This window comes from Myotis myotis, unplaced genomic scaffold (genome assembly GCF_014108235.1).
Source record: "Myotis myotis isolate mMyoMyo1 unplaced genomic scaffold, mMyoMyo1.p scaffold_m19_p_15, whole genome shotgun sequence".
Taxonomy (NCBI): domain Eukaryota; kingdom Metazoa; phylum Chordata; class Mammalia; order Chiroptera; family Vespertilionidae; genus Myotis; species Myotis myotis.
This window is the reverse complement of record NW_023416319.1, coordinates 17,720,171-17,736,931: the sequence shown is the minus strand read 5'-3', so window position 1 is coordinate 17,736,931 and position 16,761 is coordinate 17,720,171. Positions and strand designations below refer to the sequence as shown.

The 16,761-nt window shown below is 53.5% G+C and overlaps 1 protein-coding gene across 10 annotated transcripts in view; it reads left to right on the top strand.

Annotated features, from left to right (window-relative positions):
- The window catches only part of PAX2 (paired box 2), a 92,134-nt gene that overhangs the window by 11,276 nt on the left and 64,097 nt on the right, over positions 1–16,761 (top strand). For 7 of the 10 annotated variants that reach the window (XM_036336304.1, XM_036336296.1, XM_036336301.1 and 4 more), the window contains exons 2-4: positions 971–1,081; positions 4,568–4,736; positions 5,467–5,664. In XM_036336304.1, the coding sequence (XP_036192197.1) occupies positions 971–1,081; positions 4,568–4,736; positions 5,467–5,664 (478 nt within the window). The remainder of the gene's footprint in view (positions 1–970; positions 1,082–4,567; positions 4,737–5,466; positions 5,665–16,761) is intronic. The other 3 variants (XM_036336297.1, XM_036336300.1, XM_036336306.1) reach the window with 1 other exon arrangement.

Sequence of the window (16,761 nt, the reverse complement as noted above, 5' to 3'; positions counted from 1 at the left end):
GCCCTTTATCCTTATCTAACGTTTATCTTATCGGCGAGTTTCGTTTCTCAGCGTAGTTTTAATCCCGGGCTCCCCTTCCCCCTCCCCCTGGCCCGCTCCCCTCCCTCCATCTTCCTTCGCCCGCTGCTCCCTCCTTCCTCCCGTTTCCCCCTCTCCTGCCCTCCCCTTGCCGGCACCGGAGTGACAGGCGCGGGGCCCTCCTCGCCGAAGCTCGAGGCTCCGGCGCTGGCGAATCACAGAGTGGTGGAATCTATTGCCTTTGTCTGACAAGTCATCCATCTCCCAGCGCGGGGAGGGGGAGGGGGTCTGGAGGGGACTTTGCAGCTTTTAGAGAGAGACACACCGGGAGCCCAGGCTCCAGTCTCTGGCCGAGCCTTCTCGCAGCCGCAACCCACCTGGGGCCAGCCTGGTGCTGCCGGCGCCACTCGCCTCCTTCCCTCCCTCCCGGCCCTTCGGCCGCCTCGGCGAGCGCCGGCCTTTTCCCGGGGCGGGGGCCCGGCTCGCGCTCTCCCCGCCCGAAGGCGCCCGCTCGGACATCCCGAGGATTGCTACTTCTCTGCCAACTTCTCCAACTCACCGGCACTTGGAGCGGCCCGACTCCCCAGCCGGCGCCCTCGGGCCACCCCGGCTTCTCGCCCTCTCCGACTGCTGCCTCTCGGATGACCGGGTTCCAGGGGAGCTGAGCGAGCCGCCTCCCCCTCCCAGCTTCAGCCCTGGCCGCCGCGGCCGCGCGCGCCATGCGCCCCCAAATCCCCCCAGCCCGGCCCGCTGCCTCGGGGCCGTTCTGCTGACCCACCAGCCCCGAGTCCCGACGGTGGGAAGTTGCGGGCACTGCGGTTGCCAGTTCCAGCCGGCCAGGGAGGAGTCCCCGCGGGGAGATCAGCGCGGCGTCCCCCGCCCCCGTGCGCCCCGCCGCAGCTGGGCGCCCGCTCACCCCCACCCCCAACCATCCCTCCCTTTTCTCCTCAAGTCCTGAAGTTGAGTTTGAGAGGCGAAACGGCGGCGGCAGCCGCGCTCCTCCCGCTCCTCTGCCTCCCCATGGATATGCACTGCAAAGCAGACCCCTTCTCCGCGATGCACCGTGAGTACCGGCGCCCGGCTTCTGTCCCAGCTCAGCTCGGGGCTCCCCGTCCCAACCTGGCTCCATCCTGGCGCGGCCCTGGCCCCTGGTGCTCAGTCCCATCCTGGAGGCCACACTGGCTTCTCCCAGTCTCCCCTTTCGTTCTTCCTCTCTCACTTCCCAGTGTTTCTAACGCCTTCCGTTTCACTCCTGCTGCCTCCTGTCACCCATGCTTCTCTCTCTGCCTGCCTTCCTACCTTCCCTGGTGCCCGTCACCTACCTTCCTTCCTTCCTTCCTTCCTTCCTTCCTTCCTTCCTTCCTTCCTTCCTTCCTTCCACCTGCTCCTTGTTAAGTCATGGGTCTATACCCCATCCCCACCAGAAACCCCAATTCCCTAGCCACCCTCTTACCCTGGGCTGGGGGACTAATGAGCTAGCTGTTTTCAGGGTTTGTGCTGTGTTTTCTCTATCTTCTGTCTCTTCCTCCCTTCGCCTCCCTCGCCTCCCTCCCCTCATCTCTACCTTTCCCCAACTTGCAGTGTGGTTGTCCAGGATGAGACTTGGAGCATCAGCAGCCTCAGTGTCAGGACAATCAGGCAGAAGAGTATGGGGGTGGGGTGCCCCCTTCTGACCCTCAGCTCCCAGTATCTCCCGGCCGCCAGCCCAGCCAAGGCTTCTTATGGGCTGGTTTGAAATACTTCCTTTTCTTTCCTCTCTCCCTTCCCTCTCTTTCCCCTTCTCTGCTCCTCCAGTTGGGAGTCTGAGACTGGCAGGATGTGGGGTCTTCTTTCTCCACCCCACCCGGGAGATGCTCCAAAAACAAAGACAGGTTCCAAAGAGACATTGAAGTCCGCAGGAGCAGGAGTAGAGGAGCCTCCGGAAGGCACCTGGGCAGAGCCAGGCTCTGCTTCTAGTTCTGGAGGCTCCTTGCCCACCTCACACTCCCTGGTGAGGACGGTTTAGCCAGTGACCTGGCCAGGGTGTAGGCGAAGAGGGAGAAAATATGGGGGAAAGAACAAAAGGAAGGCAAATGCCAAAGCGGAGGAGAAGGGAGAGCGAAATAAAACATGGGCAAGCGAATACAAGAGAAAACAGAAAGGATGTGACCAAAAAAAAGAAAAAGAAAAGAAAAGAAAAAAAAGAGGTGAGGAGCAAAGAAACCAAAACAAAATAAGAAAAGGGAATGATTTTAATTAAATTTGAATTTAATTCATGTCATATGTCTTTAGCTTGGAAAACAATTCAGAGATTTTTTTCCAGGCTTTTAAAAAAGATAAATGGATCCTAAATAAAAACATCTCCTCTTTTGTAGATTAATAATTAAGGATGATTTGTAACTTCACAGGGAAACTTTTTAGAACTCGCTTGATATATGTTTTGGATGAGAGAGCCCGGAGGAAGAGCTGAGTTTTCCCCTAAGCATACATTTAGCATTACAGGGAGGTGGGAGAGCTTTAAGAAATACCCCTCGGATAAAATACATTTTCCTAAATAATATCCAAGCACAGGAAACCCGAGCCAGGAGCCCTGAGCTGCGGCGAGTCTCCGCGAGCCAAGCCAGAAACCCAGGCTCCCTTCCTGCGAGAGTGAACCCGGGTCTGAGCGCGGGCTTCGCCCAGCCCGCCCGCTTCTCGCCGCTGCCTCTGCCCCGGTTCTCCTCTCTGGCCGTTCCGAGGGGACCCGCCGAATCCCGGCTGCCCACGGGGGGCCACTTTGAAAGCTAAAGGGGAGCAAGGCGAGCTGAAGGTGATCGAAGGAAGGGAGAGACCGCGGCGCGGGCGGCGGACCGGCCCGCCAGCAGCCGCAGCCGGAGCCGGCGCCGGTGGCGGTGGCGCATTCCAGGCCCGACTCAGCGCCGGCTCGGACCCCCGGACCTGGACTCCCGCCGGGTCCCCTTCCATTCCCACCCCTTAGATTGGGGATGAGGGGCCGGGCCCAGAGCCCGGGAAGGCTGAATTATTCATCTTTAATCTGCCCGCAGCTGCCGCCTTTTCATACCGGTAACGCGAGTTCTCCCGGGGCCTAAATTATTGATGGTTCAGGTTTGGAGGGCGGGGAGGGGTGAGGAGTGGGGCTAGAGGTAGGGAGACCAGCGGGGCCGAGCGGGTAAAATAAGAGGTTCCGGCCTCCCCCAGCCTCCAGATCGGAGACCTCTCCCCGGGGGCATTGCCGCCGGCGCTCTGGATCCCCCCAGAAGGGGCCGGGAGAGAATGGAGCGGGACGCAGACGTCCCCGCTTTCTCCGAAAGTCGCCGGAGGCTAGTCTGGCAGGGGCAGCAGGTTGACCGCAGGGTCCGGCCCAGCCGGGCCGCTAGAAGTCTCTGGGCTTGGACTGATCAGTAACCGCGGCTGCGGCTGGATCGCTCTGGGCGCAGGATTGCTAGACTGCGTTAGGCCAGGGAGCACGGGGAGCCGGCGGTCAGCGCCCTCAGGCCTGGCACCCGGGAACCACCTGCGCTCCGAGGTCGGAAGCCCGAGCAGGACTTTGGTTGGAAAGTCAGCGCCCTCCTCCTGGCCAGGCGAGCGACAGCCCTGCTGCCAGGTCTGAGAGGTCAGAAGGATGCGAGCTGGCCCGGCTGGCTGCGCAGGGTTCTCCGTGAGCCCTCAGCTCGCCCGGGCGACCTGTACCGGGCGACCAGGGCGAGGTGGTGGGCCCCGAGCCTGGCGCAGCGGCTGCGGCCGAGCCATCGCCGCCTGCGCTCTCCCAGGCTCCTTCCCGGACATGCCGCTCACCGCTGCCTCCCCGTCTGAGCCAGGCCAACGCAGCCCCTGCTTCTAAAGCCTTCCCTCCTCCACCTGGCTTTCTTTGAACTTTAGACATTAGGGAGACGGGAGGATAGAAAACATAAAGGAAAGGAAAACTCGATTTAAAAAAACCATAAAACAAAAACACAGAGAAAGAGGTAGGAAAACTCCAATCCGATTAAAAATAAATACTAGGGAAAAGGTGAAGAGCAAAAGGGGGGTGTCAGGGACTTAGGGATGTCCCTGTGTTCAGAGCCCTTATGTACAGAGTCCCCGGGACTTAGAACGCACTGGCCTCGGAGCACATTGCCCCGCACACACCGACTGCTCCATCTTGCCTGCGGCTCAGGCGGGGATCCCGCTCCACGCAGGTTCTGTCCTCTGTCCGGCCCTTCCTTTCTTCTGCATTCTTTCCTGCTGGCATTAATCCCCCCTCTGCTGTTTCCCCTTCTCCCTTCCTTTCTCTTGCCCTGCATCTCCATTCCTTCTCTCGCTTTCTCCCTTGTGTCTCACTGGTCTCTGAGCCCGCTCTTTCCCAGCCCTCCACCCAGCAAACATCTGCACCTCCGCGTCTCTGCCAGCCCGCAGGTTCCAATCCCCAAGCCCCCGGCGTTGTGGTCTTCTGGCCCCCATTCTCCCGAGACCCTGGGAACATGCCCCTCTGCCCTGCCTGCTCCTTTCCCAAGTCCTGGGCCGAGGACCCTGACTAATGGCCGGTCCCTGCTGTATGTGGGGTGTTGTGTTTTTTCTTGTCTCTCCCCAGCAGGGCACGGGGGTGTGAACCAGCTTGGGGGGGTGTTTGTGAACGGCCGGCCCCTGCCCGACGTGGTGAGGCAGCGCATCGTGGAGCTAGCCCACCAAGGCGTGCGGCCCTGCGACATCTCCCGGCAGCTGCGGGTCAGCCACGGCTGTGTCAGCAAAATCCTGGGCAGGTGAGGGCCTCGGAGCTGCCCCAGGGAGGCACCCTGCCTCCTTCCCCTATCGGCCCTGGGTCTCCAGCCCGGGGACTTGGCTGAAAGTTGAGGATGCCAGCGGGAGAGGGACATGCCCCACTGGGGGGTATCTGGAGAGCTGCCCCTTTTGGAGAGGGCGCTCAGGTGGCAGCTGCAGCCCCAGGAGCAAGGGTGGAGCAGGGTCATCCAGCACCTGCCCAGCTCCAGGGTCCTGGAGGGGAGGCAACCTGATTCCTGTCTTCAAGAAGGGGGATGGGGATGCCTCTTCTAGGAGAGTTATACGGACTGGGGGACTGAGGCATAGGGGGGAGGGGAAACGGACCCCCAAGAGGAGAAAAACAAGCCTTGGGGAAGTGGAAGGAGGATCTTGGTTCCCACAGGGGCTCCGTCTAGGTGGGAAAGGGCTGGAGATAGTGCCTTAGCCCGGGTCTGCCTTGGGGGCCTGGAAGCTCTTCCTAGATGAAAGGTTGGACTTTCACTCCCGGGGGCACCTATTCGGGCTCCCTTCCTGGAGAGAGTGTCCCCTTGTCCACCCTCTCATCTTCCCTTGAGTCCCCCGCCCTAGCCAAGCGCCCTCTCAGCCATGCTGGGCCTTTCCCCCTGTGCCGCTGCTCTGGGCAGGAGAGTGGCTCAGCGTCTGTGGAACCTACAGCCCCCCCTGCCCCTGCCACTACTGATTCTCGCTGACCCGCCGGCCTTCCCGGCGCAGGTACTACGAGACTGGCAGCATCAAGCCTGGAGTGATAGGCGGTTCCAAGCCCAAAGTGGCAACGCCCAAAGTGGTGGATAAGATTGCTGAATACAAGCGACAGAACCCAACTATGTTCGCCTGGGAAATCCGCGACCGGCTGCTGGCCGAGGGCATCTGCGACAATGACACAGTGCCCAGCGTCTCTTCCATCAACAGGTGAGCAAGCCACCCTGGGCTGCAGAGCAGGACTCCAGCTCCCACCCCCTGCCCGCCAGGGCGCCCCAGCACTCCATCTTGGGATCTTGGTTCTTTCTTCAGCCTCTGCCCTTCCTCCCTACTGCCAGCCCCAAAGTATTTTGGGCTGAGAGAGGGGGTCTAGGAGGCAGAGAGATAGACAGACAGACTGAGCTGTCTCCAGCTTAGGGCCGAGTATTCCCTGCCAGGCTTCTCCCGCTGGCGTCCTGGAAATGAATCCAAGTGTTTGTGGTAATTAAGACTCCAAGATTACTCGCCTCGGTATCTAGAGACAATCACAGCCCACAGCCAAAGCCTTTAAAATGACCAGTGTCTATTCATCGCCTCCAAACAGACTTCCCTTTCTAAAGGCATACTCCCTTCCCCAGGGACAGCAGCCTGTCCTGGCTCCCCCATCCTCCCTGCCAACTCCCACAAAGCTTGCCTCCCCGGAGCCCAGGCCTTGCTAGCCAGCTTCGCACAAATTTCCGGCCTACAAGCAGGAGTGTCCAGGCCTTCGGAGCAGATGCCAACCACTAGCCTGCAATTGGCAGGGACTAGAGAAGGTGGACAAGGAGTGGGAGATCAGTAGGGGAGGGGGAACTCTGGATTCTGAGGCTGAACCTGAGGAGATGCCTCTAACCACCTGGAGTGCCTGTGTCCAGGCCTAAGAGTGCACCGTTGACAGGCTCAGGCACATGGGGACGGCACAGGCTCGAATCAGCTTGACGTGTAATAACAGAAGTTAGTTAGTCTCCCAATCTCCAAGCCACGCCAGCATGTGCATACTCAATCCATGTATGTGCACCCAGCCAGTGTGCAAATGTGTCTGTCTGTGGTGGGTGCAGCACATGTAAGCAGTAGTTGGACATAGGATGGCTTCAACATCACAGAACTGTACAACCTGGCACTAACAGAGACTCTGTACATGTTCCAGATGACCTTGGCCAGCCTTTCAACCCATGCCCCCCATGGTAAGACAAATCCCCAGATGAGATGAGGGTTAAGGGTTTCATACCCTTGTTATTCTTTGCCCTTTTCACAGGCTTATTTTCAGGGTAATAAAGGCACTAGCTAATAATTTAGAAGCTGGCATCACATATCAAGGTGGTTTTTAAAAATAATTTGTAAATGATATGGAATTATCCCAAATCATCCTGAAAACAGCAGGTAAAATTAGCTGGTAGAATGTACCTTGGCTAAAGAAGATTCCCTCTGCCACACTCATGCTGTAACGTACTGCAAGGCGACCCCAGAAATTATCCCAGTGTGTGCCATCTGTATTAAAATGGTTATTCAGTTATGAACAGGGTAACATAATACTGATCAGCTAATTATACACCCTCCGAAAACCCTCCAGTTCCCTGGGCCTGGCTCGGCTAGGTATTGAAAGCATAGCAGTTTGACATTCAGACACCTTCCGAAGAAGCTGGAGAAAGATGCTGGGTGGTTCCAGAGAGGAATGAGTCTTTTGCATTTAAAAGCCAGAGGAGAAGGCTGGGGCTGAGGCAGGAGTAGTGGCTAGGGAAAGAAAGGAGACAAAGCATTGTTTTCCCAGCCATCTGGAGATTTAGTCTCTTGCTGGTTGCTGGTGCTTGGAGTGAGCTGGAATTGGGGTCTTGGGAGGAGAGCAGCCCTGCTGAGGAGCAGTGGTGCTGGGTCTGGGTGCTCGTGTTCTGGAGAACATTAGAGAGAAATGCCGCCGTCAGTGATAGGATTTGCTTTTGAGGAATCCAAACGTATGGTTAAGGCAGCTTGCTTCCCTTGATGGGCGGAGGATTAGAGCAATCAAGGCAGGCATGGGGGCAGCACCCCTTATCTAGCATCCCTTGCCCCCTCACCCCAAAATATACTCCTCACTGACTAAGATGATTTTGGAAGCTGGCTTAGGTAAAAGTTTGGGAATGCTCTCATCCTGAAAAGCCATGGAAAACAGGGGACAGGTGACCCTAGGATCAAGCTCCAAAGAACTTAAGGTGCATCTGCCAGAATTGGGAGAAAGTAGAGAAGTGAGTCTTGGTTGAAATAAGAGTGTGAGAAAGAGCAGCCTCAGCTTGACAGCTCTGACAGCGGCAGAATCTGCTCAGTATGGAGCCCCTTCATCTGAGGGGCACGGAGGCTGCCTTTGGGTGTGGAGAAATAGCCGTCTGTGGGCAGGTGTTGCTGCAGATGGAGACAACGTGGGAGGAGAGGAACGGGGAAGCTCTGGGTCTACAGTTAGGCTTCCCGCTTGCTTTGTCAACAAGGAGCTGTGAGGGTATTCTCGATTTGGTTTTGGGACAGAATCCTATCATGATTAATATTTTGGAAAGAATTCTGGGAGCTTCCCAGTGTGCTACTGAGTCGGGGCTGGAGGGATGCATCTGGGCCCCATGCCTTTAGCTTCAGCCCTGTTGGTGCTTTGTTCTGAAGGGGAGAAAGCCATCTGAGGTGTGTTCTTTCACCCTAAAGCCTGAGGAAGGCAGGTGTTTCTGCTGGTCTGGTGATGTCAGGACCTTTGTGAATCCGCAGTCTCTGTGGAAAGAGCCTGGAGATTTCACCCTGTGCAGTAAGTGCAGTGTCTTGGGAACAGGTAGTGCTTGAGTTGAGAGCTTTACTATTGGTGAGATGCCAACGCGTGTTGGGTACTTTATAACCATTATGAGTAAGGGTGTGCATGTGCCCGTGGTTGGCAAGAAAGGAAGTCCACACATGCTCACCCACCTGAGCCAAATCATAAGGTTTTTCATATTCTTCTCCTCAAAACAGATGCTGTCGCCGCACTTGAAATATGCTGTTATGGTTATAAACTAAATTGCTTCTCATGCTTTCAAAATGGTTCTGACTTTCTCTGATCCTGTCGTGATAAAGGTTTGGACAGCCAACCCACGTTCTCCATTGGCAAGTCTTCATAGAAATACTTCTCTTAGCCAATGGAGAAGGTCAAGGAGGCCTCCCACCCCAGCCCCCACCCCCACCCCCAGCCCCAGAAACCACTGTCAAAATTCTGGAGGGTTGATGAATTGTTTAGTATGTGAATCATTTCTTAGCGCCTGAATCATTCTCAATATTGGGTGACTGATCACTGAGCATGGAGTTGCCAGTTCTTCGGCTTGAATACTGCCACTGTAGAGGGTGGGTGTTTATAAGCAGGTGACTTGAGATTTAAAACCTGGGGTGGGAAGTGCCTGGAGAGGGAAAGAGTTGGAGGGAGATCCATGCCGCTGAAAGGGGAAAAAGTCACCTAGTTACATCGCAATTGACTAGGAAGGAAGGATTTTCCTGATTGTGCGCCAAAGCCTTCTGGTTCGGCTGTTGCTCTGGGCAGAGAATAGGGCTCCTTTGAAAGAACAGGCACAAACTCCAGGTAGCAGGGTTACTGAAGATCCCCTGAGGGCAATCTCTTGGAATGAGCTGACAGGAAGCCATCACTCTCCTAACTTTTTCAGCCCTACACTCTTTGGGACCAGGGCACTCCTGTCCTTAGGTCTTTGGAATGGACTCTTCCAGGATCCATTATTTCACTGATCACCTGCTACCCACACTCTCTCTTAGCCTGTTTGGCCCTAAGTGAGTACATTCATTCTCATAGCAGGGGCAATACTGACTTCAAGAAGGCTATAGACCCAATGCTATGTCGTTCACAGGTCTTCATCAGAGCTCTGGCAGTGGGGTGACAGTGGTCTACCAGCTGTCCATTCAAAGACCTTTCTAAATAAGCTGGGAGCCACTCATCCTAGCCAAGGGACTGCTGAGGACATGTTCAGGGCTAGGGTTTGTGTCTCCTTCTCGGAAACTCAGGTTTCTAGAACATTGCATGTTTGACTCTTGGACCTGGTTTGGCACGAAGCCAGGCAAGAGGTGCAGCTTTTCCTGCCACATCTCCATACCCTTGCAGCTGTTTGGTGGTCAGGGTTGTTGGTCTCATGGCAAAGAGCCAAGGCAAGTTGATGGGCTAAGAAGACGACCTTCCCACAAAGGAATGAGAAAAATATGGACAGAGAACTTGCCTTCTTGGCCCCTGGCCTACCAGACTGGGTCACAAATAGCAAGCACACATGTCAGTTTCTGTCTGAGAAGCCTGGCTCGCCTGACCCTCCCCAGAGAGGGTCTCCAGTTGCTGAGATCACCCATCATTAGGGTATCACATGTTACAGTCATGACTGTTGGTCCTCTTATTCCTTAAAATGAACTGGCATTGTCCTTCTAAAAAGCCATTTTTGTTCTCTTAGTTATTTCAGACTTCTTGGCCGGCAGTCATATTGGTCTGTTTCCCTGGTGGCTGGCTCAGAGTGGTCGTTCAGGCCACAAAGTGACTTTCAGGTGAGAGCAATGGCTGGTTGCCCTGAGTTCTTACCTCAGCTGGCAACTCTTAGGAAGAGGCAGACAGGAAGGGTTGTGAAAGCTCCAAGTGGATTTTGGAGGGTGATGCAAAGAAGAAAAGAAAGGGAAACCCCTAAATAAATAAATAGTGTCCCAACTATTCTGAGAACTCAATAAAACAATCACATCAAAATGAAGAGGCATAAATCTTGTGTCTACACAGGTAACCCATTCAATTGCTTTTATTATCGCTCAGGCTGCTTCCATTTATAACCATCCACAGCCTGGGCCATGGAGGTTGCATAGAGGGTGGTCTCCAGTGCAATCCTACACTCTGAGAGGCAACAATCAGCCCATACAGGCGGGGATTTCGATGGGAGCTCGGGAAGGGCCCATCTGTCTGCATGAAAACCAATCAATAACTCTGTAACCAGAGCCCTGTCACAGGGAAATGGACAACACAACAGTTCAATACAGGGGCCACAGGGGGAATTAGCCAAGTGGAGATGGGGCCAGGCAGGAGCAGCCCCTGGAGAAAGGAAACAGGGTGCAGGCGTATTGGGGAGAGAGTGGGGTGTGGCAGGGGAGAGCATTGGCTTTGTGAGTAAATGGGTACAAGGGGAAGATTATTGTGCAAAGCAGATCAGGAAATGAAAGGCACTGTTGGAAGTTGGGGTGGAAGGGAACAGTTGGGAAAGGGGCTTGTTCTTATACACATGGGATCACGTGGTTGTTCATGTGATGATATGTGCTTGTGGTCTAAGTACAGCTTCCAGAGAAAGAGCAGTGATAGTAGTAACTGGTGCAGAAGATAAATCAACCCACCCACCCACCAGCACCAAGAGCTTGTACTCTGAAGAGTCGGTTTCTTATGAGTTCACATGGAATGTAAGTCCTGCTTCTCAGTCTTCTCAGCAGGACTGATAAAGGAACACCTTAAGCCAGGGGCACTATTGTCTGCTCCCAGCTTCCTAGATTTTAAATTCTAGCTATGCTGCAACTTTGCCTCTTACTGCTCAGGCCTGTCCTTAGTCCCTCTTTGTTGCTACCTAGAGTTGGAAGCTTGAGTTCTTATAGTAAAAGGAAACAGAATACTGGAAAGAATTGTTTTCACTTCCTGCTCTTTATTTTTTTAAATATGTTTTTATTGACTTCAGAGGGAAGAGAGAGAGAGATAGAAATATCAGTGATGAGAGAGAATCATTGATTGGCTGCCTCCTGCACGCCCTACACTGGGGATCGAGCCCACAACCCAGGCATGTGCCCTGACCAGGAATCGAACCCATGATCTCCCGGTTCATAGGTCAATGCTCAACCACTGAGCCATGCCAAGTAGGCTCTTCCTGCTCTTTAAAAGAATGTAGTAAAGGGTGCTAATCTGGCCTGTACCTCCTTCCTTCTTGCTTACAGCAGGTGTCCAGAGTTGAGATCCTTGCAGGGGAAGCAGTTACAGCTATGGACAGTGCAGCTCACCCAGTTATGTGGGAGAGTCTAGAGGAGAGAGAAGGGACCCTTACAGATCTGAGGAGTGGGAAACAGTGTCTCACAACCAATGCACAAATAGCTAGTTAAATATTAAACAGGAGGGAACTTAAATCACCTTGGCTTTATCTGTCTACCAATCAGCTACAGGGTGGAGATGTTTCCTCCTGCTGACAGGTTGTTTTGGTGCTGTAAGGTGCCATTTGAATGTATTCATAATGGTTTCCAGGCATAGAGGTTGATATCTGGGGGGTGGGGGCGGTGCGTACACCAACCAGTACCTGCTCTCTGGTGAAAGGGTTCTAAGGCAAAGAGGAGGAAAAGGAAGAAGGCCCATTGGATGTGACCCTCGATCATAAAGTCTGGACACCTTGTCCTTGGGTCCGTGGGCCTATTAGGTCAACTAGGGAGGCAGTCCTAGGGCCACTGAGTGATTATAGGGCTGGGCCAAAGATTCTTCATTACAGAATTGGGGCAAACGGGCCAAATTTTCCTTTGTTTTGTGCTGTAACACTCCATAGTCCAGTAGCCCCCACTAAGAGGGGATTTGGTACAGTGATGCCACCCTTGTGATGGAGAGCTGTGTGATCAGCTGTCCATCTTCACTTAGACACTTGAGTCCCAGACCAGTTGGCAGGACTAGTTAGGGACCAACTGGGTAAGCAGCCGAAAGACGTTCTTCCCGGTGGGTCCCCTTCCTGCAGAGGTGCAGTGCAGTGACCCACCAAGGTTATAGGTGCCCCAGCAGCAGGCATGGCAGCAGCACGCGGACACAGTCATTGGCAGAGCTCTCCCAAGGGCCAGGTCCCAGTTCCAGCCTCCAAACCCTTCCCCACTAATCCAAGTGCCAGGGAAATAAGGAGAAACTGTGTGCGAGAAATGCATAGCTACGACTGGAGAAGGCTTGGAGACCAGGTGGGGCATCATGGCAGAGGCAGATGCCTGGGGCCTCCTGGGGAGGGCTGTGCACAGGGGAGCTTTTGGGGGTGTGAGAAACAAGAGGAGAATGACCCCGTACTGGAGGAGGAGGAGCAAAGCCCCTGTAGACCTGGAAACTCTCAGGGAGGGAGGGAGGGAGACAGGAGAGCCAGGTTCTTCTTGTAGCTCATCCTCAAAAACCACTGGACTCTTTCTTTTGGGTTTTAGGAGCTAATATGATAAGGAGATATTTTGTGTTTCTCATGTGTGTGTGTGAGAGAGAGAGAAACGAAGAGTCCTTGGCATTCTAGAGAGGTCAGGTCTAGTCTAGGAATATGGGGGGAGAAAAGTAGTGCCCAGAAGTGCAGATTGGCAAGAAATGTGTTAGTGGAGGGCAGTGATGGAGATGCCGTGTGGCTGTAGGGCTCAGGAGTACAAATGCCTCCAGTGCCCATGGCAGGAAAGGACAGTGGGAATGGCCACAGAAGATGAGACAGAGGTGGTGAGAGTTGGACAAACAGAAGCTGGAGTGCACTGACCCAGTCTAGAGGCAAAAGATTTTTTTTAAAAAAACTTTGTGCTGGCCAAATAAAACACACCGCCAGGCCTGATTCGGTTCATGGGCCAGCGGGCTGCAGCCCCTGGTCTGCGGAACTGCACATAACTTAGCTCGCTGCTTCAGACCAGAGCAGCAACCTCAGCACAGGTGCAAGGGAATGTGACACTTCCTGAGCTCCTTAGTCCAGAGCCCCCGAGGAAGGGAGGTGAGGAAGGGTGTGTACTCTCTCTAGCTGGGGGAGAAGAGGGCAAGGTGTAGATGGAAAGGGATGGACAAAAGTAAGACTGAGGACTGGAAGAGGAGATGGAGCTGAGAGGGAAAAGGCAGAGGTCTCGGACCTGGCTCAGCCTGGACAGGTGTGTTGGAAATGGAGGGTATGGTGAGAGCAAAGTCACAAGACCTGGAGCTCCCGGCTGCCTGCATCGGGCAGCACACTGCAGGGCAGGCCGGTAGGGACTGTGGGGCTGCTGCAGTGCGATGCTCCAGCCTGGTCCCTGGAAGGAGGGTGGGTGGGAGAGAGGCCAAGAGGAAGGGAGGTCCTGGCCTCCTGGGTGTTCCACACTAGAGCCCCTTCCACCCAGGAGCCTCGGGCTACGTTGCCCTGGACTTCCTGCTCTGCCTGCCATCAGCTTTGCCTGAGCGTCTGTCTGCAGTGAGCTCCCTCTGCAGCCATCCAGGAACAGAGGAAGCCAGAGGACATGACCGACAGCTCCTGGCAGCTTCTGGCAGCTCTTGGCAGCTCCTGGAAGGAGGAGAAAGGCTGTGAGACTGGGCAACAGGCTGAAAAGGAAACTGTACCCACCTTGTAGGCTCCATAAGGTCAAGAAATCAGAAAGAGGAAGGGTTGAGAGGGGAGGAGAGCAGGAAGGGAGATCAACAGAGGCTCTAGAGCAGTGGTTGTCAACCTTCTGGCCCTTTAAATACAGTTCCTCATGTTGTGACCCAACCATAAAATTATTTTCATTGCTACTTCATAACTGTAATGTTGCTACTGTTATGAATCGTAATGTAAATATCTGATATGCAGGATGGTCTTAGGCGACCCCTGTGAAAGGGTCATTCGACCACCAAAGGGGTCGCGACCCACAGGTTGAGAACCGCTGCTCTAGAGTGAGCAAATGTGAGCACTGGATCAGCTTTCCCTGGTCCTGCTGCTTCCTCTGGGCCCCAGGGTCTTTGCTGGGCTGATGAAGGAGGCTGAAGGAAGTCTGGAGCCTCATGTGACAGTGTCCAGCTTAACAGGTCACAGAGATGGTCAGGGAGGAGACCCCTTATCCTGTGACCTCTCGAAGTAATTCAAGAGGACAAGATGGTGTCTACCTTGTGTATCGCACCAGGAGAAGTTGGTGACTATGTGTTGGGGGCCTCTGCGTAGCTCTGTTTTGGAAAGAGTGTGTGGGCTCCTGGTATCTAGTTGAGCATGGCATCCGTGCCCCGGGAAGCCATCTAAATGGCCCTGGCATTACAGGGAGCTTTTAAAGGGAGTTGGTCCTGTTGAACAGTCTGTCCTGAATAGTGAGCTAGTGGCTCACTGTTCAGAGGGTTTCCAGTTGAAGGGATTGTTTGGCCCCAGGACAAAAGTCTCTGCCATCATTTGGACGGCCTGCCTGTTTGGGGTGTTAGTAAATGTGATTGGGAGAGTGTGGGGTTGAATGGATGGTAGTTGTCCTGCTGGGTTGGTGGGTGGGGGTTCTGTCAGGTACACAGAGGGTCCTGACACGTTTAGTCTGTGAGCATGTACACATGCATTTATTGTGCTAGAGGCAAGGGTGTAGAGTTATGTGTGATGCCAGGGAGGTGTGTGTGAGTAACACGCTACTAGGAAAAAAGGTAGCAACTGCTTGTTTGTGTTTGCTGAGGTCCTCAAAGGGAGTGTGCATGTAGGTGGGAACAAAGACCAAGCTATTTATGGCTTTTTATCATCTGCAGTGAGGATACCTCCTTCCCCTCCCCCCATCCTGTGTGTTTTCCTTCCTCTCTGCCCTCCTCATCATCACTCTGATTAGCTGGTTTGGGTTAGGAGGCCAATCTCAGTAGACTCTAATTGAAGATTGAAGAGAATTTGATAAGATAGGGAAGGCCATCATTCCTCTGGGGACCAATAGAGGTTTCATGTTCCCCCACTCCGCTCTGCCTCCCTAAGGAGCTGACACCAGGGCAGGCGGCCTTCACTGACTGTAGCTGTCTGGCCTCTGGGAGAGCCAGAGAAAAGGAAGTATTCCCCAGGATGGAGAGTTGGGTTCCTTCCCCAGTTGCCATAGGCCTGGAAGGAACAGTATAAGGGACAAGACAGGGAAAAAGGGTAGAAGAGAGATGGCCAAAGGCAGGAGAAGTGAGAGCCAGATGTAATTGACACTGACAACCCTAGCAGAAACCTGATTTCTGTTCACAGAAATGCACTGGGTGTGTATATTAGGAAGAGAATCTTTATTATTATTATTATTATTATTATTATTATTATTATTATTATTATTATTGAAGAGATTCTGAAGCCTTTAAGCCAGTCTGCTAGGCAGAACACTCAACTATTTGGAGAGGGTACTGCCTTGGTTCAGGTCCAGCTCCTCCTAGAAGTAGTGTTCACCTCACTCTTATGCCCACTGCCCTCCCACCCCTGTGCTTATTATGCACCTCTTTCCCTGTTCTCACTTCCCCTAAACTTGGCTCTGAGGACCAGCTAATTCCTGGCTCCAGGAGACAGCCTGGAGAGCAGCACAGACTACTTAGGAGATGACCTCCCAGGGTGGGTGCAAAGAAAGTTGAGAGACATTCATTTCATGGACAGTGGCTGCTTATAAAAGGCGATTCCAGCATACGAATGTGATAAATGTTAACTGAGCATTAATCGCATTAAAGAGGATCCTATAAACTTTTCATTTCTAATTAAATTCATCCAGTGATGCTGCCCAAGCGAGTACTCTGGGTCCTTGTTTATGTGGAAAATTAAAATGCAAATACAATGGGATTTATTTCCAGGAGTGGAGTGATGGGCTGCCCCTCTGGCTACTGGTCTCCAGCCTTGTCAGGCCAGGTGACTGCTTCTTTGGAGGTGCTGTACCCCTTGGGACACATTCCAGTGTGAAGGGAGAGGCCAGAGCTCAAGGTCAAATAGAGTGGAAAGACTTGAAGAGAAAAAAAAAAGGCAATAGATGACCCAGACACATAGGGAGGCATTGTCCTGGTTTCCTATACTCCAAATCACACTTCTAGGAGAAGAAATCCCCAAAACCTCGCTTGTGAACAATGTCATCACAGTTTCCTCTGCAGCTCCGGGATGAAGGGTGTGCATGGGAGGAAGAGCTATTGCAGGCAGCAGCCAGGCTAGATATAATGGGCCTGGTCCTCAAAGAACTGATTGGTCAGGAGCAGGGAGGGCCCGGGGCCTGGACTTACCTCCAGCAGTTTGAGGGTCAGCTTCTGTCCATATTATGGTTTCACCGGGCTCTTCCTGCCAGTGCCAAGTGGCATTGACACAGGGCAATGGAGCATAGTGGCACACACTGAGAACGCTGTGCATGCATGCCCACACGCACACAGCCTTCTCGCACGCAGGGAGAGCCGGTTTCTCATAAGAATAAACAAATGTCCCTTGCAAAGATCCTTTAGTGCCACGGCCCCTTCGATAAAAGTGATAACCCTAAATACTATTGAATGGAGTGATCTAAAGTCCTGTTTACTAAAACATAAATTAAGTCGAGTGGAGAGAAAACCTGGGTAAGAAAAATCATTTGGGTATATCAGTAGAGACACTGAAGGATTGCTGTGCTGCTCTATGGATAAGGAAGCTGTAAATAGCATTAAAAAGTAGAGAGGGAAAG